At 47.9% G+C, this 25,858-nt stretch overlaps 1 protein-coding gene across 1 annotated transcript in view; it reads left to right on the forward strand.

Annotated features, from left to right (window-relative positions):
• Positions 1 to 25,858, forward strand: part of GRID1 (glutamate ionotropic receptor delta type subunit 1) — a 1,143,434-nt gene that overhangs the window by 423,040 nt on the left and 694,536 nt on the right. Inside the window, exon 3 of the mRNA XM_054982944.1 lies at positions 1,569 to 1,853. Within this exon, the coding sequence (XP_054838919.1) occupies positions 1,569 to 1,853 (285 nt within the window). The remainder of the gene's footprint in view (positions 1 to 1,568; positions 1,854 to 25,858) is intronic.

The raw sequence follows: 25,858 nt of genomic DNA on the forward strand, positions 1-25,858 counted from the left end.
TCCCTCCCCTCCTTTATCTGCTGTTCCACCCTGGCACCGGCTCAACTTGGGTCTTCGCTTCTGAGATTTTGTGTCACTTGAGTAATTTAGGCTCTGGGCATGAACCAAGACATCCAGCCCTGTTTAAATCAGCCAGCAGTTGTAAGCAAGAAGCTGAGAGCAGTTTTGGTGGGTATCCCTGGCAGTTTCCCATCTGGCTACAACCAAGCCGAGACTTGCTTGGTTTTAATGACATTAGAATAAACATGAATTTACTCCCACAATTTCTCCTCAAAGGATGTCATCAAATATTTTCTGAATACTTGAATGTTTTATGTTTTATGGGATACTCATTAAATAATTTGATTCCTCCCCCCAGTAATACTTGTCAATGTGCTGTTAACAGGCCACTACAGTATGTGATAGTTGGCATGCGGTTGTGTCTCTAGTTGATAGTTGATGCTTGTTTGATTCTTATCCAACTGCTTAAAACATTCAGGCAAATGTATGGTGCTCAGTTTTGAGATAAATAAATTCAAAATTGTAAATTGAGTTCAAAGTTGGAATAGAAAATTTGGAAAATTTTGTAATATTTGTGACTATTAAGTTCCACTGCAAGCAGTACCGTTCACTTTCAATATGGCTTAGAGCCAAGTGACGGATTGCACAAGGACTGCACGTGAAGGGAGTCGCAATGTTAGCTGGGAACCTGAGTTTTAAAAGAGATCAGAAGGCTTTGTCAATTTCCCCTCTCTACTGAGCCAGGGAGATCTCTGCTCAGAGGGTTTGTTAATTTCCTCTTTGCCTCCTGAAGGCTCTGTCAGTTTCACCTCCCCTTCTAAGCAGCAAAGAGGAAATTAACAAACCTGAGCAGTGATCTCCCTTAATATGTAGAGAGGGGAAATTGACAAAGCCTTCCTATTGCTTTTAAAACTCAGCTTCCCAGTTAACATTGCGATTCCCTTCAAGTGCAGTCCTTACGTAATTTGTCATTTGTAGCTTGGCTCTCTCTTTGGGCTTAGCTGTTTGATGTTTCCAACAAGACCTGTCCTGGATCTCCCTGAGGACATTCAGTCAAACATCAGCTGTGACTTCCTTGTGGGAGCACAATCCCCAGGTACACACAGGCCCACTTTGGGGTGGGGGTGGGAAAGTTCCCTAGGGGAAACTAACAGGTCACATTGATGGAAAGTCTGCAGGGCAGATCCATGTAGGATACGTGGGAAAAACTAATGTGTACTCAGGCCCGTTGTTTCTAGACCTCCCTGACTTTGGGGCAGATATGACTTTTCCTGGGAAAGCCCCTGGTGGGCAGCCAAAATGTGCAGCGGTGGCACTGCGCGGGGGGCATTTGGCCCAGAGCTGGCCAGCAGAGAGACAGCGGGTGCAGGTGGGCCTGTTGCTCCCTCTCGTTCTCCAGACCCTGGCAGTGATGACATGGCAGAGGGTAACCAGCAAGCCAGCGCTGGTGCTGTTGACACCCCTGGCCAGATCCGATCTGAGCAGTGCCTGCTGGGAGTCTGCCACTTGACTTGCTCCTGGGCCACGCCTTCCTGGGTTTTCATAGGTCCTTTTCTTGTCCTCCTCAGCCTGTGACTTGATGACCTTGGGAATATTAGCCTTAGTGACCTCCACTGGATGTGCCTCCGCCAACGCCCTGCAGTCCTTGACAGATGCCATGCACATCCCTCACCTCTTTGTGCAACGCAACACGGGAGGCTCCCCGCGGACGGCTTGCCACTTGAACCCCAGCCTCGAGGAGGAGGAATACACGCTGGCGGCCAGGCCACCCGTTCGCCTCAATGACGTGATGCTGAAGCTGGTCACGGAGCTGCGGTGGCAAAAATTTATAGTGTTCTACGACAGCGATTACGGTAAGTGCAGCCGGTCGTTTCTGAAACGTCCCATGTCTCAATGCATTTGAATATTCTTATATTTCGGCTGAAGATGATATTTTGGTGTCTGTCGGTGTTGTGGGATGGTGGTTTGGGGATTGCCAGTGGGGGAAACATTTCGAACAGACCTCCTTTTTTGCTTCCTTTGAGCAAAAGGTTGCTGCGAAAAACTAATTTTCAGACAGACTGCAAGTTGCTAAGCAACACCTTATCAAGACAGCTGAAGTTTGATTCATCTCACATTTTTTCAGTAAAATATTAATAAACTGTTGACACTGATTGGCAGAGTTCATCTCGCACTTGCAAGGCAGCACACAACAGGAGCTCCTGAACCCCTTCTCTGTGATCCGCTTCTTTCCAAGCCTCTGTATTGCTTGCTTGAAAAATTTATTTTCTGTATTGCTCTGTGTAATTTTTTTCTTTGTTTTTGGCCTTGTTTCTCCATCCAGAACAGAATATTACAGCAGCCAATTTTGAACACAGTAAGATTAGCATTTCTCCTGTGTCTTAGCTGGAGTCCACATGAAGCGTTTCTTTTCAGCGTTAAACTTAGCCAAGAACTGATGCCCGTTACCTCGCCTGATGAGCTTGAAGGGCGGACATCTTGCGACCCAAGTCTGTAGCTAACCAAAGCAAAAGCACTTCTGGCCAGGCTGGGAGTGTGAGCTGATCCTTTCTCACACCGCTGCAGCGGCATGCCAGCAGCTTGAGAATGACGCAGCCACAGCCGGCAGGCTGTGCGAGAGGCGCTTGAGGAGTGCGGCTCACACCGTTGTGTCATTCCCCTGCAGCTCTCGATGAAGAGAAGCCCATTGCGTGCAAGGTCAGGCTAGGAAGGGTTTGAGTGCAGAGGGGGGGAAATGAATATCAGGGCCTGGCCAGGCAAGGGACAGCTCCTGGGGTCTTTAGGGAAGGGCAGACTGAGGGTTAAGCTAGATGTGCAAGCTTTATAAAGAGTTAGTCCCGGGTTCCCCAGACCCAACTCGGGTTCCCTGGAGCCGCACAGCAGTTGTGAGTAATGGCTGTTAAAAATGAAGGAGACTGCAGGAGAAGGAGAACCTGGCCCTCCCAGGTTCTAGGCTCTCTAACCAGGGCCCAGGCTGCCTCTTCACAGGAGAAGGAAGAGCTCCTCCCCGCCCCCAGCTATTTTCTTGTGTCAAAATAGCAGTCCCCCCCCCCCCCCGGTTTTACTGCTGCACATGCACTGAATATTCCACATGGAGCAGAAAAAAATAGGGGAAAAACCCTCCGTCCCAGCAGGCTATTTTGAAACAGGCAACAGCTTGAAGGGGGAGGCAGGAGCTCCTCCTCCTCCTCCTCCTCCTGTGAAGAGGCGGCCTGGGCCGTGGTTAGAGAGCCTAGGATCTGGGAGGCCCAGGTTCAAGTCCCCACTCTGCCGTGAAATGCCGGGGGGAGTACCTTCAGTTAGTTGCACTCTCTCTCTCTCAGCCTAGCCCACCTCACAGGGTTGCTGTTGGGGGGATAAAATGGGAGAGGAGAGAGCGCTGCCGTAGGTCGCTTTGGATCCCCGTTGGGAAGGAGAGTGGGGGACATCAATAAAAAAAAACATATGAGATGGGGACATAAATATCTTCCGTACTTGTCTGCCTCCCTCCAAGGAAGGTTCTCCCCTCTTCATCCTCACAACAGCCTTGTGGGGTGGGCTAAGCTAAGAGAACGTGACTGACCCAGGGTGATCCTGCAAGCTTTGGGGCAGAGTGGAATTTGAACCCAGGTCTTCCAGATTCTGGTCCAGTCTCCTGACCACTGCACAACATTTTCTCTAATTGTAAGAGTCCACTAGCACCTATAAAACGAACGCAATTTGTGGTAGGGTAGGAGCTTTCGTAAGCCACAGCTCACTTCTTTGGCTACTGCTAGAATGTGAGTCCTTCTGTCCTTATATCTAGGAGAGTGGGGTGATTACAGAAGCCGAATGATAATAGCCGGTGAATGACAATAGCAGGCATGATTGCATAGGGTGGGGTATGCAGCGGGGTAGTGGGTGTGGAACACTTTAACCTTCCAGGGCATTCAGTTGCTGACCTAAAAGTAGCAGTTATCCTGCAGAGGAGTTTCAAAGGGAGATTAGAAAGAGAGACTGCTGAATTGCAACTGATAATGAAGCTCAAGACAGTGCATCCACCTGGATTGAATAGAGACATGGGCTTCCTGTCTTGTTACCAGTGCTGATGTCTCCACACCCGCTACCCCTCTGCATACTGCACCCTATTCAATCAGGAGCAGAGCAGGTGGCAATGCGCACCCCTCGCCTTCACCCAGCTGGGATGAGGAGCAGAGCAGGAAGCAGGGATCAGTTACGGAGAAGGAGGCAATGCCCGCCCGCCCTCCCCTTTGTGGGGCCCATTGTATTTTTTCCCACAACCGGCTTTGTTACTAGTACATACATAATTAGAAACTTCCTGAGGTTTTTTCCCCCCCTGAAGGGACTGAAAGCAGCTAGCAACAATTTTAAAAATGTAATTGAAATAAAACCAAGAACCAAAAATAACCAGCTGTATCTGGATCTGGTGAGCTAGTACATCCGAAGCCACAGGGCATGAGCTACCAACTAAAGGCCAAGGCTCCTCTGGCATTTGCCCTTCAGCTCACAGCACTGGCTCTGCCCAGGCTTTATACCTGGGAACAGGAAGGGAGAACAAAGGCTTGGCTCCGAGGTTGCAGCTGGCAGCAAGGTTCCTTCCTTCCTCCTCCTCTGTTTATCCTCCACAACTCATTTGGATGGTTGTCTTTTCATTTTTTTTTTTTAATAATTTTTTTTTATTTTTCATAACTACAAAACACTACACCAGACTATCACAAGGAAAGGGGAGAGGGAAAGGACAAAAGGGGGTGGAAAAAGAAAAAGGGGGGGGGGAATGAACTACAAACACTAAACACTACACTTCAATGTTTCCCTTCATACTGTCATAATACAAAAATAGCTCCATAGAATAATGATGGAGTGGTTAATCATACAGAAAATTAAAATTTAAATTCTGATTAAACTTTCCTCCCCCTTCTAGGTCCCGGACGCAATTCTCTCTGTGCAACTGCTGTTGCGATGCTCTCCCCCCCCCCTCCGGCTCCTCCTTTTCTTCGTTCTTGGTGCAGCAGAGTTCTGGGTTTTTATTCTCAAAATCCTTTAGTTGATCTTCTGATAATATCTTATAGGCCTGATCTTTATATCTGAACCATATTCCTTCCGGGAATAACCATTTGTACTTTATTCCATGGTCCCTCAGAAGAGCTGCAAACTTTTTATATTTAAAACGCCGTTTCCGGACTAGAAATGGAACGTCCTTCAAAATCTTGACTTTCAAACCCATAAAGTCCAAATCCGCATTGTATGAGTTATATAGGATGGTGTCCCGAATCTTTTTAGTTGAAAAGTCAATAATGATCTCACGAGGCAACTGTCGCTTTGTTGCATATTTTGAAGAAGCCCGACGGACCTCCAAAATGGCGCTTTTAACCTCTTCTTTAGTCGTCCTCGCGGGGTGTCGCCAGTAGTTCCGAGACCAAATCCCACAGATCCTCATTTTCCTCCTCTTTCACGTTTTGGAGACGCAAAATTGTCTGCGTTCGTTCCACCTGTAGCCCGATCAGTTGGTTCTCCACCAACTTCAGCTCCTTTTTTGTAGCCTTCACAAGTGACGCACTTTCCAGAGCAGACTTTTCTGCCCCCCCCGCTGCTGCCTTAATGGTTTTCACCTCGCTTTCAATTAAGCCCACCCTTTGATCAGTTTCGTTCAGCTTGTCAACAAAGGGTTTTATGGCTTCCACCACCGCCCTGCGCACCAACTCTTCGAGCGACTCCCCTTTCTGCAAGGTGGCCGAGATTGACTTACCGAGAGCGGGACTTTGCTTCTTTGCTGCCATTTGGGGGGGGGGGGGGGCAACAAAATTCTGGAACTCCACGAAGGGGAAGAGCGAGTCTTCTTCAGATCAACCTCTCCTTCTCAAACGCTTGTAGAACAGAAGGGATTCGCTTGTTTACAGGCTTCCGCCTGATTCTTTTACTTGCCGTTTCTCGTTGCCCGGCGGCACTCGAGGCGCCGCGCACATCTGCCGGCCTCCATAGGGACAAACGGGCAATTCCCCCCCCCCGCATTGATTTCGGGGAGTTCTTCCCGCCGCGTCCCGGACCCTGGATCAGCCGCCCGGTCAGGGTGCCCAGTCGTTTCCTCCCGGACCAGCCGAGAGGAGCGTCCGGCATGGCTGAGAAAACGAAACCGAATCTGGATGGTTGTCTTTTCAATGTCCCCTTCACTCAATCCTCCTAAAACTGAAGTGTTTTAGGTCCATGCAGATAGGTTTGCTTTGTTCTATCAATCTAGGACATTAAGTGCAAAACAAAAGCATTATTACTGACTAGTAACAAGGCCCATTGTGGGAAAAAATACAAGGGGCTCTAGAGAGGGGAGGGCAGGCAGGCATTCCCTCTTCCTCCATCCCTGACCCTGGCTGGAAGAAGGGGGGGCATGACCAGCTCCTCTGCACTTGATCTCAGCCAAGTGAGAGGGGGTGGGCACTGCCACCAGTTCTGCATCTGATTCCTGCTGGGTAAAGGGTGCGCGGGCATTGCCACCTGCTCCACTCCTGATCCCAGCTGAGTAAAGAAGGGATGGGCATTACCTCCTACTCTGTGTCTGATTCCAGCTGAGTAAAGGGTGGGTGGGCATTGCCACCTACTTCGCTCCTGATCTCAGCTGGGTGAAGGCGGAGGGCAGACATTGCCACCTGCTCTGCTCCTGATTCCAGCTGAGTGAAAGTGGTGGTTGGGCATTGCCACATCCTCACTTCCTGATCCCAGCTGGGTGAAGGCGGGGGGTGGGCATTGCCACCTGCTCCCCTCCTGATCTCAGCTGGGTGAAGGTGGGGGCAGGTATTGCCAGCTGCCCCACTCTGGATCCCAGCTGGCCGCCTGCTCCGCACCTGATTTTGGCCTGGGCTTCCCACCGCGGCATGCTCTCTGGAGGTCTGGTGGCCTCATCTGGGCTTCCCTCCACAGCAGCACCCTCTGGTGGCATAACAGGGTAGGAAGTGAGTTGTCTAGAATAGGCTTAGCCTTTTATATAGTATGATAGGATAAACAAATGGGAGGACAAGGCAGCCACAAGCCAGTAATTCTACCCTGTGTGCTGGCTCATCGTTGATGGTCATTGCCGAGCCTCATGATCTGAAATTTACAGAATTCAGTGACAGCATGCTTTTTAAAGATTGTAATGAAAATATATGGGAAACCAAGGAGGTTGTAACAACAGAAAAAATAAAATGGTAGAAAATGACAAAAATATGAATTAAAAACAATGGTAGAAAGTTTAATGTTCTGTACATAGGGCAGTAAGTGATACTGTTATACCTGTATATTGGTAATTTTATTTATATACAAAGTTTTAGTATGTATATGTATAACCATCAGATGTTTTTAATCTAATTTTTGTATTTCTAATTAGACTTTATTCTGGTGTTTTTAATTCATATTTTTAGTTATTTTCCACAATTGTATTTTTTTCCTGTTGTTCCAACCTCTTTGGTTACCCTTGGTTTGCAGAGCTGTTGTTTTTTCTCCCTTTTGTTATCCTTATCAGTATGAAAATATGTCAAAAAAAGGGGTGTGTCTGTCACTTACCCTGCAGACTGTCTAGTTTGTTGAGTTTTACCTTGTTGAACAGCCACATCACTTGAGCAGGGGGGTCAGCACTAGATCTGAGAGCTCTGGGGACATGGCGTTGTGCCCAGAGAATTCCATTTGTGGGAGTGACCCTAGAAGCCAGTCCGCCACTGTCTTCCTGAAGGGCTAATTTGTGAGGCCTGGCCCTGACCATCTGCTTCGTGTTTGCAATAACCAGGGCTTTTTTTCTGGGAAAAGGGGTGGTGGAACTCAGTGGTGGAACTCAAGACCACACAATGATGTCACTTTGGGTCAGCTGGAACAAGGGGGGAGTTTTTTAAAGTTTAAATTGCCCTCGGTGAAAATGGACACATGGCCGGTGGCCCCGCCCCCTGATCTCCAGACAGAGGGGAGTTGAGATTGCAGTCTAAACTCCTCTCTGTCTGGAGATCAGGGGGCGGAGCCACCGGCCATGTGACCATTTTTATGAGGTGCTGGAACTCCATTCCACTGTGTTCCCGCTGAAAAAAAGTCCTGGCAATAACTAGCATACTGCTTTGGTTTAAATGCTTGTTGTGTTAGTGATGAAGTGCCCCTGGTTGAGAATATCAGACCGATTTTGCTTGGGTTTTTAATCCATGTAAATATATTGATCTTCAGAATTTGCTTTGGTATGGACCAAACTGATGAAGAGAAGAAAAGGACTGAGAATGAGATACATTATTTGTGTGTTGGAAACACTGACTTGTAGGGCTATTCTCTTAAGTACCCCCCCAGTGGAAAATGTAAAAGTGGGTTTAAAGTGCACGCTTGTGAATAAATAACTAGTTTTGAAAACACGGTAGTTGTGTGCCAGTCCCAAGTAAATAGATATGTGAGAGTCATCCTTTAAGGCGAGACACAGGACATTCTCTTGTACAAGTGAGTTAATAGTTACTGTATATTTTGATTTATTTTATTTGTATTGTGCTGTCCAGACCATTTTCTCCCAACGTGCCTCATGTCAGTAAAAAGGGATGGCCTCAGCATTTCGGGATTATGAATTAAAAGGATGGGGCATGCAAGGGGAGAAGAAGGGATGGTTAGGGGAGGGAAATCCATGGACATTTAGGCATTAGACCCAGCTGGCCCGAGCGCATCATCGTCGCTCCCCAGGGCAGGGAGGTGATGCGGCTGTCCCTTGGATCGTTGCCTTACAGCTGGGGATGAGGGGCGGAGCGTCTTTAGAAATTTCTTTAGACATTCAAGAGTGGCTTTTGCCGTTTCCAGGGCTTGCTGGTTAGGTACCTCATGGCGAATTGCTGAGCTCCTGATTAAAGATTTTGGCAAGCCATCCTGCTTAAGAAAGTCCGTCCTGATTGTCACCTGATGTTCCATGCATTTGTTTCAGGGCACTTTTCCACCAGCTAAAATTGTCCAGGTTCCGAACAGGGCAAACTCATCCTCCCCGGACTGGAGTCATCGGGTTTCCATGTACTCACGTCCCTTTGATTTGAAGAACTGGGAGTGCTCATCCTGGAGTTTAAGGCAGAATTCTTTCAGGCACACGCAGAGTTAAAGGCGTGGTCTTGCAGGTCCTCCATTTGCGTTCCAGGAAGAAGAAAAACCACTTCAAAAACAATCTACCGCTGCAGCTTTTGCAACTGCGGATCAGTTCCAGTCCAAATTCCCAGATGGCGTGAGCTGAGATTTTTCCTTTCCTGATAACAATTTGCAATGTTCAGGGTAGCGCAGAAAAAAAAGTGGTCTTTTTAAAAATTCAAGCCTCTCTGCCTAATTAGCTTAGCATCTCTCTAAAGATCCATTACGTCATTCAGAAATCATTAGCTAGCATTGCAAACATGCCAAACTGTCCTCTGCTACCAATTTTGTTGGGGAAAAGGGTTAAAATAGTTTAAATTCAGAGTTGCAATGGATCTTGAATCAATAGTCAGAAGCTGTGTTTGCATTTAAGGAAAGTTTACTCTAAAGGAAAAAGGTGCACGGGGTTGCTACAAAACAAAGAAATGTACCTCCTGTATCTTTACACTATGGAGTGCAAACTTAGACCAGCACGAGTAATGGAGATTCTTGTCCTTCTTCTTGACCCCAGAGAGGAAATCACCCAATCTATTGACCAATAATAGTTGACAAACACGTCTCAGTTTCCCTGGGCTATTGGCTCTCTGCCAGGTTTCCCTTCCAGGTCAATGAAAACAGGAGCACGCTGAGTAAACACACGAACCCCCTGATGACTGAATGTCAGACCTTGCAGCCTGTATTCCAGCACTACCAGGCGGTAGCTGGAGATCTCCCAGTGTTGCAGCTGATCTCCAGCCAACATCAGTGGAGGAGAAAATGGCTGCTTCCGAGGATGGACTGCATGGAAGTATACTCTGCTGAGTCCCTCCCTTCCCTAAACCCCACCCTCTCCAGGCTCCACCCCCCAAATCTCAAGGAATTTCCCAACCTGGAGCTGGCAACCTTTGTGGGTGCTCAGACCATTCAGTTCTAGCCATCGGTCTCCTCCTCATCCACACACACTCAGATCTTGGTCAGGAAGATGACAAAGTGAATTAACTCCCTGACTCCTGACATAGTCTGGCCTCCCGGTATGTATTTGATTACGTTCTTAATATTTCATTAGCTGTTGTGAATGGGAGTGGCCCCCAAGACTGCTTTCCCCCTCTCAGGTTCTGAGTTTATTATGCTGTCAGAATTTCCTAAAAATGTTCCTTTGACTTCTAAGTAAACAAGTTTGACCGGGAAGCCATTGCGCAAACAGAGTCATTTGTGGTGGCTCTAATAGCACTTTATGTAATTGGGCTGCTTAATTTATGTGTGGATTTTGTTTATTCCTGGTAGAGTTGTTGTTTACTATGATGCATAATGCTAAAATGTAATTAAATTAGGCATAATCTTGCCAAAATTATTAAATATAAAATAGTTTTTGTTGTTAGATTTTAATGAAATAAAAGTGAACGTTCAGTTTATAAATACATGAGGCAAAAGAAAAAAAATGTCAGTGCGATGGGCGGAGGATGAGGGGATGGATGGTTCTTTAATCATGTAGCTACCAGTCATGAGCAGATGTCTCTCGCCTCACATCACAGTTGGGTCAACATTTGTGAGCATCATCTCTGAATGCTTGAAAAAAATAACCTCTTTTCTTGAGAGTTCTAAATTGGCTTGCACTTTCGTGTGTGCGCCTGGTCTTGTATGGCCTCTTCAGAACTACAGTGGCTGGGGAGAGAAGGAAACACATCAACTGAGCACTTGTGAAATGCGCCTGGACTCGTGACTGGTTGTTTTTTTAAAAAGTCACATTTCCATTATGCATGTCTTGTCTTTGGGGTGTATATGAGCTCTCCCCCGTCCCGTGCCGAGCTTCGAATTCTGCTCAAATTCTTTTCTGAAGTCCATTTCAGTCATCAAGGGTTTCACCTGGTCCTGTGATATTCACTCCGGACTGAGGAGCAGACATGGCTCTTCGTAGGACTGTTTCTTGACAAACTGGAATAATTGCATCGTTACTAAGGGCTAAGATAAAACTGAGTTTTAAAGCACAGGTTGCCCATGACAATTGCACCAAGGTTGTGCAGAGGCAGGACTTTTGTGTTTGAGGCTGAGACGATGTGCGAAGCTGAATAAGGTGCTGGAGCAGGGCCTACCCCTGTTGAATGCTAGCCAATATAGAGCACGACTCCCAGCAGTGGGGAAAGACAACTCTAGGCGCTCAGAGGTGCTCTGGAAATTCAACGGGTTATATGATACGTTATTGTTTGTCTGTGTTTGGGGTGACACCCAGGGAATTGTGAATGTGGCTCTCCGTAAGTGAGTGAGTACCACTTATTTAGACTGAGTTAGGGGTTAAAGCGATCTCCCCTTGAATATGGGCCCACAGTTGATAACTAACCTGAGCCCCCCTGGCCTCCTGCAGGCATCTCTGAATGGGAACACTGGCGATTGTCAGGGGCCAAGGTCAAGATGCAGAGCTGCCCATAACCTCTTTTTGCTTTTGAGAATCCCGGACATATGAACTGGCTGCCTTGTCCCAAAACACTTGTCTGTTATTTAACAGCTGGTTAAACTCAACATTTTCTTCCACATTTGCTTCTCAACAGGAGCAAATTTGGGTGAGGAGCTTCGACATGTTGTGCTGTAATTCTCCTTTTTCCCCATCCTCAATTTGTGCTTTCCCAAGCCTGCTTTACAGGGATCATTTTGGAAATAATGCAGGTACGTTAGCATGTCTGAAAGAAACATGAGCTTTTTCCTACCCAGAAAAGGTCCTGCCTAGCATCATTTCCCCATCATTTTATTCCTGTTGTATGTAGGGCTTTTTGGTGGCTTTAATAATAATAACTTTTGATTTATAAACCGCCCTTCAGGACAACGTAATGCCCACTCAGAGCAGTTTGCAAAGTATGTTATTATTATCCCTACAACAACAGAACACCCTGTGAGGTGGGTGGGACTGAGAGAGCTCTGGGAATCTGTGACTGATCCGAGGTCACCCAGCTGGCTTCAAGTGGAGGAGCGGGGAATCAAACCCAATTCTCCAGATAAGAGTCTCACACTCTTAACCACACTCTTTAAAAAAATTAATAATTGTATTGTGATAGTCTGATGACAGATTATTTATTTATTCTTAACAGTCTGATGACCCAGCGGTCTTGAACAGAACCAGTTTTACATTGTTACCATTCTCACATAGAAGCCACTGCTGCAAGAAATTTGGCCCCAGCCAAAGTCATAGCACAATCAGTATCAGCTAGCAGGAACGACATAGTAACAAGGGGAACCTAAGAAGGTATCACCGGCTATAGAGCCAAGCTACAAGTGACGCCAGACACAGGTTGGACGCTTGTCAGCTTCCCTCAAGTTTTGATGGGAAATGTAGGCATCCTGGTCTTGCAGCTGTAATGGAGAGCCAAGCTGTAAAACCAGGATGCCTACATTTCCCATCAAAACTTGAGGTAAGCGGACAAGTGTCCAACCTGGGTAAGGCGTCACTTGTAGTTTGGCTCTCAGGGAGGCGATCAGTACACAATAGCCCTAGATCCACACGGGCATAATCTATCTGAGTTGGGTTCTCCTGGGAATCTATTCACCAGGACAGCAAAGCAGAAAACATTTGGCCTGGCTAAAAGGAAAGCTCTCCAATATTTGGGGACAAACAGTCAGTGAAAATAAAATGGAAGAGCAAGAGGGGGTGCAATACGAAAAAATACTCTGCAAGCCTTGCCAGGACTGGGAGCCACCTGCCGATCTGTCTCTCCTCTGGTGCTCAGTCTAAGGATAATCTAGAAGTCTGTAGACAGGTAAACAGGAGGAACAAAGGGGGCAGCCCTAGAAAAGAAAGTCTGGCTTCCCCACGTAGAAGCTCTGTTGCCAACGTGCATACCTCTATTTGCAGCCACAAAGAAAGCGAGGCAGAGCATTTTTGCTGTGTACAAGTAGCCAGTACTAGACTAATATTACATGGATCAGTTGACCCAATCTTTTTTTGATTAATTCATTGCTCAGCCCTGCAGTGACACTCCTATTAAGTGCTAGCCCCCAGACAGGTAAAATTTAGCTTACAGGATCATTGACTACGTAAGTGACCTAAAACTTGTTGATTATGCGCTGTAATAGAGTACATTTCTCTTTAAAATCCCAATGCAGGAGAGCACATTTCAAAGGCCTCATCAGTGTTAGCGTACACTATAAATATGTACACGGAGCAGGGAGATATTATCTGGGTTAGTTTAAATTCAGAACTGGAGTGTTATTAGACAGAACAATTTACTTAACACTCCGGAACTAGGAAATGACAGTGTTAATTACCTTCAAATGTAAGAACATAATTCAGTTTATTCTGAAAATACATGTTGATCTTTTTAAAAGCATACTTTGTAATGAACTCTGTGGAGATGAATATACAGGGCACTCACTATGAACACAAAACTGCTAAAAATAATAATGAACCAGTGTACAAAGGTGAAATTGTGTCTTCTCTATGCTAGACTGGTGGCTGTGTGTGTAAGTATAAGAATGTATAAGATGGCAAATGTAGAAATTACCTTTAAGCAGAAGAGAAATTTTATAATTTCATGGACTACTTGAAAAAAATAATTTTAATAAGGGTCAGAAGAGCAACACCGGGCCCGTTTATAAGCCTCTGGTGGGTGATTGGGATGCAACGTTTCCCTTACTGGGGCCAGAGAACCCAAAGAGGAACGGATTCCCAGGCTGAGGAAGAGGGCTCATTCCAGGGGGTTCTGGAGTTAGGCAGGGCCCCAAACTGCACATTCCTCCCATAGCCACTGGCCTGATTTTTCATGGGATATCCAATGAGGCGGGGGCAATCCGAGGCCCCTTGCAGATTAAGTGGGTCTGTTGTGTGCACCTTGCCCAAGTGCCCCCAGAGCCAGGGGGCTCTTGAGAGCAGCCTGTCCTGTTGGATGCTACTCAAATCCTTGTTCTGCCGGGATGCTCCTCTTGGCCAGTCAGGGTGTCTCCGCCCAGCCTGCTGCCTAGCAGTGTGGTAAAGATAAAATGGGTGGGGTGGAGAATCCATGTATGTCCTCCTGAGTTCCTTCATGCAAGTGGGGGATAAAACGGTATTTGGTGTTAAAACTTTGAGCCTACGTCCTGCTGCTTCCTGCAGATGACATCTGGCAGATCGTGATAACTAGGTCCATAATTCTTGATAGCAGCCTGAAAGCCACCCGTAAGCTTTCGAGATGCCCAGTTTGACTTGGGATGTAATTATTTACTTTTTATATAAACATTTGTAAGTCCTTTTTTTCCTTCTCTGGAGGGACCCAAAGCACTTAACAAAATAAGGGGGAAATCCAAGTTGCCAGAACATGCAAACAATGAAAGAAACCAGACAAATCTTGGCTGGTTTGGATTGCCCAAGCTGACTACTCTTTGGCTCTTGTTTTTGGGCTAAATACCTACAGGAAGAGGAGGAAACCCAAGTCGTCTGGGAAGGGATTCAGCGGCCGCTAGGCTGGCAGGGCCCTTCTCACTTCCCCCACCTGCCCACTTACGTTCACATCCTGAGAATAACAGCACGATATGACGGTAATGTTGAAATCTTGATTTTTCGAAAGGAAATTGCTGGCTAAAGTTGGCTGGTTCAGAATTATTGTAGTAAGTTTTCAGTCCCTTGAGGACCGCTGAAGTCGCCAGCGCTTGGACTTTATTGCAAACTAACGAACAAGGATTGTCCTTTTTGTTGTTGGCGGTGGGGAGACCCAAACGGTTTGTTGCTGAATAAACACACACACTTGGTCCCAGTAGGCTTCTGTTCTTCCCAGTACCTCCTCAATGTTTGTGCAGCTGTTGTAAATCTGGCTGCTCTGTGACACACAGGGCTTTTTGTCAGGGGGAAAGCAGGGGAACGGCTTTCCGGAACCTCTTGAAAATGGTCACATGGCTGGTGGCCCCGCCCCCTGGTCTCCAGACAGAGGGGAGTTGAGATTGCCCTCTGTGCTGCCGAGCAGCCATGTGACCATTTTCTCTGAGGGCAACCCACTGAGTTCCACCACCTCTTTCCCCAGAAAAAAAGCCCTGGTGACACATTTCTCTTGATTACCCCAAATATGTACCATTTTAGATAAATTGTTTGCACATGATGTCCTGGATATTAAATGGGCCAAAGGCCCTTCCTTTGATCTTTGTATTCATGCTCCCAGATTTTTTTTTAAATCACCTCTCCAACTATTGCCTTCAATCCAGACCTCTGCTTATGTGAGCCGAAGCTTCCTTTGTTTGGGGAAGAACCACACAAAATCTGAATCATTCTTCATTGAATGGGGGAAAAATGCTTAGTTTATTTCTGGTAAATGCTTTCCTCATCTTTAAAATTCCACCATTTATATCACACACTCGCCGGCATTGTATTTTCACACTCTCCCAGCCAACTGCGCTGTTATCAGACTTTGCCTGTTACATAAAATATTTTTGGCGGCGTCTTTTCCTCTGTTTGGAGCCACTCGGAAGAATATATGCAGTCTGCCAACAAAATATGTAAACCAACAGGCAAGGAAGCCAGGTTCTGCCACAAACATGGGCTGTTCAGGTGCCTGATGTCAGACTTCACAGGGATCTTGAGAACATGTTCCACGAGAATTGTGCTTTTTAATCTCAGCCAAGCCTCAGATTTTGGAGAGGGACTTGCAATGCAAAAAAATTAAAACCTGGGTTGGTGTGCTCCCCCCTACACACTTTCTCCACTCATTTTTCATTGTTTTTGGGTGTTGGTTTAAGTTTCCTTTCATGGGGTCACACACTCGTCCGTAGGTCCTTGAAGGCATACCTTTTGTTTTGCTCTGACTCAGTACGTGGCAGCTTCATATGTGTTCATGTGCTGGTGTGCTATATATTCCTGTGGGGTGTGGGTGCATGTGCGTGTGCAAGGGCTGGTTCTGGGATATGGGAATGGGCCACCACATGTGTTGAACGCACACGGAACTTGCAGATGGCCTCGTATCATCCCAACTGAAATGCTCCTCAATGGAGTCCATTCACAGTTGCAGCTGTTAGCTCTCAAGTGTCGCCCTGTGCATTGTGTCTGTGTGAAATGGGGCTTAAGAAGGAAAGGAGAATTTGCAGCCTTTCCCTTTACTCTGTGGTGATGAATCATAGCGGTCATGGCTGCATGAACGGGGCTACTCTAGCCAAAGAAGTGTAAACAAGGATGCGCCCCTTTGATAGCCCCTGTTCTAGCCAGATTCATATTCTGCTGGACGTGGTTTTGAAGATAACAAGGGTCTAAAGAGAAGCCCTTTCCCTTGCCACTGAGTTCTGTGCGTCCAGATTGGGAAGGCATAGGTAGGAGCGGGGGATGGGCAGAGTGGAACAGGAGGCGGGAAACAGAGGTCTGCTCAGCTAATTCCAGGGCACAATGGGACAAAGGGGAAGCGCAGCGTAAATCAATAGGGCTCCTGCTGCTGTAAGTGCTTGAGGCATTTGGGCCCATTGGTTGCTAAGATGGTCTCTCCGTCATTATGGAATTGAGCAAATTCCAGGCCATCGTTCAAATTACTACACTGTAACAGCATCAGGGGCTTCTTGGTGAGAAATGGGAAGCCGTTTGCCTTTAATTGTGCCCAGCTATACACACCTGAGGCATTTTAATACCACGAGCCCTGGGCTTCTGCATTTTGTTTCCAGGTGAAGGGAAAGATGGACTTTTCCCTGCAGACAAAGGAATTAAAGCCCCAGATGGGGAGCAAATCTAATGTGGAAAGCTGTGCGGTGCAGATGCTGGGCATTTACCCACTGATGCTTTAAGTTGCCTTTGAGCTTCTTCTCTGCTAATTCATGTGCTTGTGCACTTACTGTGTGCTTTCTGATTCTAGCTATGGGGAGTATTCAAGGAACAATGCGGAAAGCACAAACCGCACAGTCTTGCTGCAGAGAAACTTTGTGCAAAGGATCCTCATCTCCCTAAGGCCTTCCTTTGCGAGATACCTAGCAGGAGGATTAATCTTGCCATGGAGGCAATATCTAATTCATTCTGGAACTAATATTAGAGTTGGAAATCCAAAGGCAAAAAAGAAAGAGGCCCAGAATAGCTGTCAAGGCACTGGCAAACCTGCCGGTGTTTTGCCACGAATGGCTTATTTTCATCTCATCCCGCTTACATGCCCTCTATTACTTTGCCGTTGTGTAGGCTATATGTGAGCCTGGTGGCCGGGAAAATAACACAACATACTGATCTTGGGTGAAAATAAGCCACAATTTTATTGATTACAGCCATTGGAGCATTGGTGTAGCATAGGGCAAAGCATCAAACAACCCACCTGTTGTTCAACGGCATGCCTTCCCCAGCCTGCCTGCTGGCCACCACAGGATGGCAGGAGGTGTAGCACCTGTCCAGGCATGATGCAGTGGGCCCAGGTCAAGCCCACGATGCCTGTACCTGGCACGTACCTTTTAGCTTCCCTGGCTTCCCTTAAGGGGACCCCAAAAAGAGGGTGAGCCACGACCCGGTAAAAAGAGAATACACGATGAAGAAAGGGGTCCTTGGCTGCCCATTCCAAAGATACTGAAAGTCTCAAAGGCAGCACAAATAATGGCGCACTCCAAAGATTTTCCATCCATCTTGAGTCCCAAATAACCAACAACCTGGAGGATGGATTGGTAAGAGCCAGAAAGTGGGACTGTATGTCACACTTGGCCATGAGTGCCCTCACCCCAGAAGACTGTGCAAGGTTGACAGTGTGATCAAAGGAGGCACACTGGACACAGCAAGCCTCCCGAGGGATGGCTTCACTGACAGAGGAGTCCTGAATTAGACCGATTTCACCAGGCCCTTCCTTGGAAACAACACCAGTGGGGAGATCCTGAGAGTTGGCAAGGGAACGGAGTTGAAGGGTCCTGCCACTCCTTTGCAGCTTGGCTGCGACCATGTGAGGCAGGCACCTCAATGATTTCAAGTTAGTGGTGTTGGTGGCCACGTGAGGCCCAGTGCAGGGGATGTGAAAGCCTTGGGTGAACCCTTCCCAAAGCTGGAGGGCCGCCAGCTGGTTAGGGTACAGTCAAGCAGGGGGTGGAGGGCCACAGGTGGACCAGTATCCAAGTGAGCCCAAGCCCCACCCCCTCCATACCCTCACTACTTTATGGTTGCACTTTTTGCCCATGGGCAGCCCCAGGTCTTGAGAACTGGCGTGGAGTGGGCACGCAGGCCAAGGGTGTGCTCCTAAGCAGCTCTTGCGGATGCAATCAAGCTTGCAGTGGGAGCTGCAGCACCTTTCCAGGCTGAACTCCTCCTCCTGACTAGAGATGAGCACGAACAGAAAGAAAGAAAAACCCGAACATGATGTTCGTTGTTCATTGCCATCCATGAACAGGGACTCACGAACAACCACAAACATGGCCCTGTTCATGAACATGTTCATGGTTGGCTGTTCGTGGGGGCCAGCAGGCTCTCCTCCAGCCATCATCCAAGTCAAGATCCCTACCGCACCATTCCCAGAAACCTGACCTGAGGAGATGGGCACAAACAGCAATACGAACAAAAAAAAAAGCCACAAACAACCCAATCTGCTGTTCGTGAACAAGCTGTTCATGAGGCCCCATTCTAAACAAACAGGTGTTCGTTGCAAGCCTCGTTTGTTGCTGTTCGTTGCTGTTCGTCAAGCCAGACAGTCTGGCACCTGCAATCAATTCCCTTGGCAACCGGAGGCAGGGATAAAGCCCCACCTTGCCCTCTTGCAGTGAGGCACAGTCTTCCTGAACTCCTCATTGTATGCAATGTCCTCCTCATCTCCAGCCAAGGCATGAGCTCACAGCCCATTCCCTGGTGCCAGAGGAGATGCCACCCCCAGCCTGGATAGACTGAAGAGACCACCCACACAAAGACTGGGTAGCCCACAAGCAAGTTGTCGGAAGTGTGGTCAGCAGCCCCTTCTTATTGCTCTTGTTCCCCTTGGATGAACATCTGCAGTCCCGCTGTGCTCGCACCAAGCACAAAAGGGTAAAGGTGTCACGGTGATAACCGTCCAGGATGTGCTCCTTGTCTTTCAGAGAAAGATGGACCTCAGGCAGCACGTCACTGGCAACAAAAATATGTGCCTTGGGCTGAGGCTGTAGGGGCCACCCCTCACCTCAAACAGCCTCTGCCGTGTCACCAGTTTGGCCATCCCCATAGCCCCACTGGATGGCCCATGCTGGGAAGCCCAGAACCCTAGCCGCCCCCCTCCAGTAGTTCCACTCCTGTGTATCCTTTCCCCGTCTGCGGAAAACTCATCAGAGAAACCATCTGAGTCAGTCAGATCACTAATGTGGGTCCATTGCTTTGTTTTATGCCGCTTCCTTTGGCTCTTCTTCCTGGCAGGTGACCTGCTACATCTGGCCTGGCCTTCGGAGCTGGTGGAGTGGTGGGGGCCCTTCAGGACTTTCCCAGCCCCTGGTCCGTGGCCTCACCTTGGGCCATATCCAGGCTCCCCAGCATTAAGACCAAGGAGGTGGCAGCACCATCTTTGTAAGGAAGGAAGGGAGCTGCGACACTTGGACAGTATCCCCCCCCCCCGGGAAAGCAGCTGCACAGCAGAGGAGGCAGCCGCAGCCCCCTGGCAGCCCATCCCAGGTGCCTCTGTGGGGTGAGCCTCAAGGGGCCCAGCATGCCACCCAGAAGCCAGCATGCATGCCTAGGCCTCACTGGGTGGAGAGGCTGCCCCCAGAGGGAAGGAGCTGTGCAACAGCCAGGGCTGAGTCGCAGCTCCCCCCCCCCCACACACACACCCAAAAGCTTTGTGTCCTTGTATTCCTGTTCGGTTCATTTTTCCGTCAATCTTCACTCAAGCGCTGACACCCACGCACACGCCCTTCCGTTCCAGCAGCCACCGCAGAACAGCCACGAGCTCCAAGAGGGGCTTCTGGCCTGGTGCTTCAGGCCCCGCCCCCTCTCCACCCCGTTGGACCCCGGTGACCAGCTGCAAGGCAGCCCACGGTTAAGTCCATGAGCCACTTTAACCGCGCAAGTGTGTCTCCTTGCAGGAACAGTGATGCTCTGGGGTTTGGTGTAGTTTATATTCCAGTCTGAAAATTCAGATTTGAAATCCCACATTTGACTCTACCAGGAAGCTTTCTCTTCCTTAAAATTCCATTAGAATGAAGATCGTATCTCAAAGGTAACTAAATAAAACTCGGCATCGATCGTGCGCATTTGGAGCTTTCAGAGTACCTCACGTGCACGTTGTAGAATGGGCCAGTAGTATTATTATCCTTGTATTGCAGACGGGGGGGGGGTTTGAGGCTGTGGGGGCGTGGCTGGTTGAAAGCCTCCTAGAGAGTTTGAAAGAGGGAGGATTTCATTCAGGGTGGGGCAATTTCTGCCTTTTCCTTTTACCTACTATACTGCACAGGCCCTGAAGAGCAGCCAAGGCTATATGCAGACCTTGAGGGCCTCCTGAAGATTAGCAAGTCTGACATTGAAGTTTAAAGTTCAGTAACTATTATAAATGCATTAATTGGTGCATAACCTCTGAAAGGGTAAACAGTAAACAAATAATTTAGAAAACAGACTTCTCCGCCTCCACCCTTGCTTTTCACCTCCCCCCCACCCCACCCACCTTTTCACCTCCCCCCCCACCCCACCTCTGTTATGTTGCCCATCTCCCTGTATTAATCTCAGCAGGAGTTTCCCTTTTTCTCTGGCAATGTTCTCATGTCTTTAAAATTTCCAGAACAGGGAGACATTCAACAGGGAAGGCTCCACCAATATAGATTTATAGAGATAACTGGTGATGCTGTTGTTAAATTTCTCTGTTGTGCAACTGGTAAAAGGCACAGAAAAAAAAGCCAGCGTTCAAAAAATGAGTCTGAACAAAGGAATTTTGGTCAGTTGGCTTGAGGGCTTAGAGAGCCTGCATGTTTTGGGAAGAGATTTGGTATCCTAGTGCCGTTGACAGCCCTTCTTTCCCAAATTGTTACGGTTCACTCTCTTTTTAAAATAAATGTTAAGGACCTGCTGTGATTGGAAGAACTCCCACGAACTGTAAACTCCAGTGGCAAGAGCAAAGAGTACAAAGTTAGCAGCAAGATTTGCACGCCTGTCTTTATGAGTTTAGCACACATAATAAAGATGATAAAGAGACTTAATTTCACTAAGTCAGCAACTTCTGTACAGCAATAAAAAATAAACAAAGTGGCAGAACTGCCACTGGCAGCAAAGACAGAGAAGGCTTCCTTATTTCTCATTCCCTTGACATTTGAGCTGCGTCCTAAAACACAGTGTGAGTGGGAGCTGCAGATCATTTTGCACTGCAAAGTTTTAATCTGTCCACTTCATTCTTCCAATACACACTTGCCTATGAACTACAGACGTGGTTGAAACCTGCTCAGATGGCTCCAATTGTGGCTCCTTTTGTGCGCATGAAGAAATCCATTCCACTCTGAGTGTGGCGTAAGGGGCCAAGACTGGCCTTAGGGATGCTGTGGACGTTGAGGTGAACTTGTTCACCAGGCCAATGTATCATTTTGGACAACGGTAATCAGGCTTAAACTAGACGTTACAACAAAATGTCCCCAGGGCACTTGAAATGGGTTGGGAAAATGGAGCAGAGGGGGAAGGCAAGAGCCCTTCCTCTCCTTACTGTGGCCCCGAGGAGATTGGCCCTTGTAGCTCCATAACTTTTCTGTGAAGCTCCTGTGTGGCTTTGGGGGGCATGAGTAGGGTTCAGGGAGCTGACCCTCACCACCATCCAACTTGAGCAGCTGTCAAATGGCTTTACTGTGGTGGTGGAGTTTTATTTTCTTCAGCTCTTTTGAATTGGTACAACAGACAAAACTGATTCTTCACCGGGTCATGGATGGTTGGGTGAGGGATGTCATTCCCCTGCTGGGGGCGGGGGATCCCCCACTCTCACCCTCCGCCCCCCCGCCTTTACTCACCTGGCCTGCAGGCGAGGAAAGGTGGGTTAACACTGCCCCATGCACACTCTTGGGGCGTTGCAGCAACGTCACCTCCAGGAGTCATGTCATCACACTGCCCCTGTGAGTGCTCCGGCACTTCTCAGCGGGCCGATTTTGGCTCCAAATGGGCTGAATTAGGCCTGTTTGGGACCCAAGTTGGCCCACTGAGCAGTGTGTGCACGCTCCTACGCCCGTGCGATGATGGCACTTCCTAGAAGTGATACCATTGTGTGGGCACGGGAACATGCACGAGCAATTAGCAACTGTGGATGCCAAAAAGGTAAGCGCCGGGTCCCCTGCCATCCTGTCGGGTAGAGATGGGCACGAACAGCAATACGTACAAAAAAAAGCCACAACAGCCCAATCAGCTGTTCACGAACAAGCTGTTTGTGAGGCCCCATTATAAACGAACAGGTGTTCGTTGCAAGCTTCATTCGTTGCTGTTCGTCAAGCCAGACAGTCTGGCACCTGCAATCAATTCCCTTGGCAACTCAGGCAGGAATTGTCTGAACTCTGTCTGAACTACTGCTGTTGCCCTGGAAACTCCAGTCTAAGCCCAATTTAGCTTGATAGGCAGGTCTTCCTTTCAAGTGTGGAGCTCCAAATTTGTTACAACAAGGAAGCAAAGAGCAGGGGGGAGGGGGGCTCCCAGCTCTGACTTTGCACAGTGGAGAGAAAGTTGGTGTTGGCGTTTTGATAGAGAGAGTGCATTGGAGCTTGAATTTTCTGTGTGTGTGGTGGAATAGGGATCTATCCCCTCAAGTTCCAGGGCTGCAGCCAGGCTCTGAGCCAAGCTATTTTCTATTATTGGTAGCTTTCCTGGTGCCTGCTCAGGTCAGGTTTCTGGGAGTGGTGCAGTAGGGATCTTGATTTAGATGATGGCTGGAGGAGAGCCTGCTGGCCCCCATGAACAGCCTACCATGAACATGTTCATGAACAGGGCCATGCTTGTGGTTGTTCGCGAGTCCCTGTTCGTGGATGGCAATGAACAACGAACATCATGTTTGGTTTTTTTTTTTCTGTTCATGCTCATCTCTACTGTCGGGAGGGTAGGTGGGAGCTCACATCTCTAGGTCGGGTCCAGTAATTACATGAAGTAGCCATAGACTACAACGCCTATAAGACTGCGTGAAAATGTATATGCGAAATAACCTCTCTAACTGATTTAATCAAGAACCAGTGGGTGAGTTTTTTTAAAATAAAAAATGTTATAAATAACTGACTGGTTTGCTCATTCTTTAAACAATTGGCCATGGAGCAGTGCTTATTGAATAACAAATGTAAATATTTTTCCTCCCAGCCCAGTTGCCAAGGGGGAAACTGCCCTCGCAGGGATGTTGTTTCCGGCTCCAAGCCCTGGAGCCCTGGGCAGCCTCCCTCAGACGTGGCAAAACTGCCCAAAGACCTTCCCTAGGTTCCAAGGGGGTCCTGCTCACAAACAACCCACACCGCTTTAAAAATAGGAAGGCGTTTATTTAGCAAGTAAGAAAGAATAAAGTTGTTAAAAGCAGGTCAAATGGCAAGAAAACAATAAAACTAACTTCCCACATAACATGACAGATATCTGTACTATAGATGTTAGTTCTCTCCTAGGCACACAGCAGATATTTGGGTCGCAACCTGGTCTTTCTCATTACTCAGCATTCGAGCTTGAGCAAACAGGCAAACATAATACCAAGTCGGGCATCTGGACTGACCCATAAGCTTAACTATAGGTTTGGGCCTGCATACTGAGATGACCAACACCAACCAATTAAACCTTTTCCTCTTAGGAACTTCCCAAAGGTGACTTGTCCCTGCTTCTTCTTTCCCCGCTTCTAACTAACTCTTAAACCAATCAGGCCCTTTCTTGGAGATGTACGGCCTCAGGTGGGTGAGAAGAGGCTAACGGGGAACCAGAGTGTCCTGGCTTGGTGCATCTTGTCAGCCGGACTAGGCCGGCTAATATTCACCTTGACCCTTGTGTGGAATGAAGGCGCAGTTGCATCACAGCCGTTCGCTTCTAGCACTAGCATTAGAGTGCTGGGGGGCGGGGGATGTTTCGAGCTCTGAAGTGCAGCAGGGATAGGAGAGGGTGGGGCAGGGTTCAGCTCCCCTCGCCTGCACGCTCTGCTTGGGTTTTTTTAAAAGTCGCTTCCATCCACCCTTGCTAAAGATGTGAATGGATGTGCTTCTCCTTGAGGACCCTATTATTGTAGCAAGAACCAAGTCCAGTAGGACCTTCTTAGATTCCTGTGCAGTAGCATCAGATATCTGGGTATGACCGTCAGAAGCTTGTACCTTGGAAATCTAGTTGGTCTTTATGGTGCTACTTGGCTTGCGGTTGTACTGCAGACCAACATGGCTACCTGCCTGAAACTATACTATTATTGTTCTTGTTGTTGTTGTTAACTGCCACCTACTGCCTGTTTCCTTGGCTTGCCAAAGGCCATCCTGTGCCCTCTGTAAGTGAGAATGTTAGCCCTTTTTAAGCAGAGGCGGACTGGCCATTTAATCTGTAGGGAGATGTCCTGGAGAGCTGCCCTAAGGGGGTCTTTGGTGGCCAAGAGCAAGCAGAGCCCCAGAATTACCCGTTCTCTCGGGAGGCTCTTTGCTGTGTCTTTGGGAGCAATCCTGTTGTCGCCCAGACTCCTTCCAGTCCAGGGCTGTGTCCAGAGAGAGCAGCAAGCCCCAGAGAGACCCAGCAGCTGGCCTTCTCTGCCACTGGGTGGCCCATTCTGCTCTCTCTCAGAGTGGGGACTGTATCATGTGGCTTCAGGCGAATGTCTGTCTTAATTCAGACCGTGTGTTTCAGGTATCAGATGCCTGGGAGGTGCTGCCCTGAAGCGTGCATGAGCTCAGGCCTTTAAAGGCCGACACAAGGTCAAACGCAGCACGTCACTCCATCCTCCCATAGCTGAGCTTTGTGCACCAAAATTCTGCCCAATACTGGATTGACCCAAAACTAGATGATTTTTTAAATCTCTTTTGAGTTTTTTTAAAAAACGGAGTGGGGCGGGTGTTGTCTTTGATTTGGGCATGCTGGCCAGCTCAGCAGAGTGAGAGACGGGGCAGGGGGAGTCCACTTGGCCTCTCCACCCTACCCAGATGAGCCAGCTGATGGGGCAGGACGCTGCCTCGATCTTTCGGCTGAGCCAAAAAGTAGGTTTCCACTCAGCTGTGTGGCAAGGCTAGAAGGAGCCCCATAAGCCAGCTGACGTGGCGGTCTCTGCCGCAGCACCTTCTGGCCTAGCCAAGAAGTGCCAAAGGCAGAGCGGCGAACCCCCTCCTGTCAGCTCAGCTCTTTTTTATGGGTGGTCATATTAAATTCAGGGTAAATGGTTTTTGTATACAACCTTCCTTGTTTTAAGGGGTGTGTGTGTTATCTTATTGCTTGGCTCGTCTTCCTTGCAAGTCAGTATAGTTATTTCACCACAGTGATATTTAGAAATGAGTACTGAGATACACCCTTACTTCATTTTTTCTTTTAAAAAATCCATCGTCTTTCAAAATGCTCATGATGCACTTTTTGTAAATGCAATTAACACCACCTGGGAAGCTGAAGGCGCTTTTGCCCTCAGGGGTGCGGTTCTGACACGATGCCCTAGAGGCCAGTGGAGCCAATTGATGGGTCATTATTAGCTTTGCAAGGGATTAATGTTTATATTGCAAAACTCGGGCTATTTAGATGTCTTCTGCTTAATATCTATAAATATTCAAGTGCTAGAACTCCAAATAGAAAGAAGCACTTAGGGGGAATGTAATTTCCGCAGGATAAAAAAAAAAGATGACAAAATAGGTTTCTTCATATCTTGTTTTGCCATCTTCTGCAAATTGTGCTGTTGAACCTGAGAGTCTTCAAGGACAAGGCTGACGGTAGAGTTATTAAAATAACTGCATGCATGACCCACAGGTATAACTGAGCACTTCTTCAGCCAATAGAGACTGAACAAGTTTAGCAGACTCTCTTGTGTTTGGCACCTCTCTTCAA

This window comes from Eublepharis macularius, chromosome 6, assembly GCF_028583425.1.
Source record: "Eublepharis macularius isolate TG4126 chromosome 6, MPM_Emac_v1.0, whole genome shotgun sequence".
Lineage (NCBI taxonomy): Eukaryota > Metazoa > Chordata > Lepidosauria > Squamata > Eublepharidae > Eublepharis > Eublepharis macularius.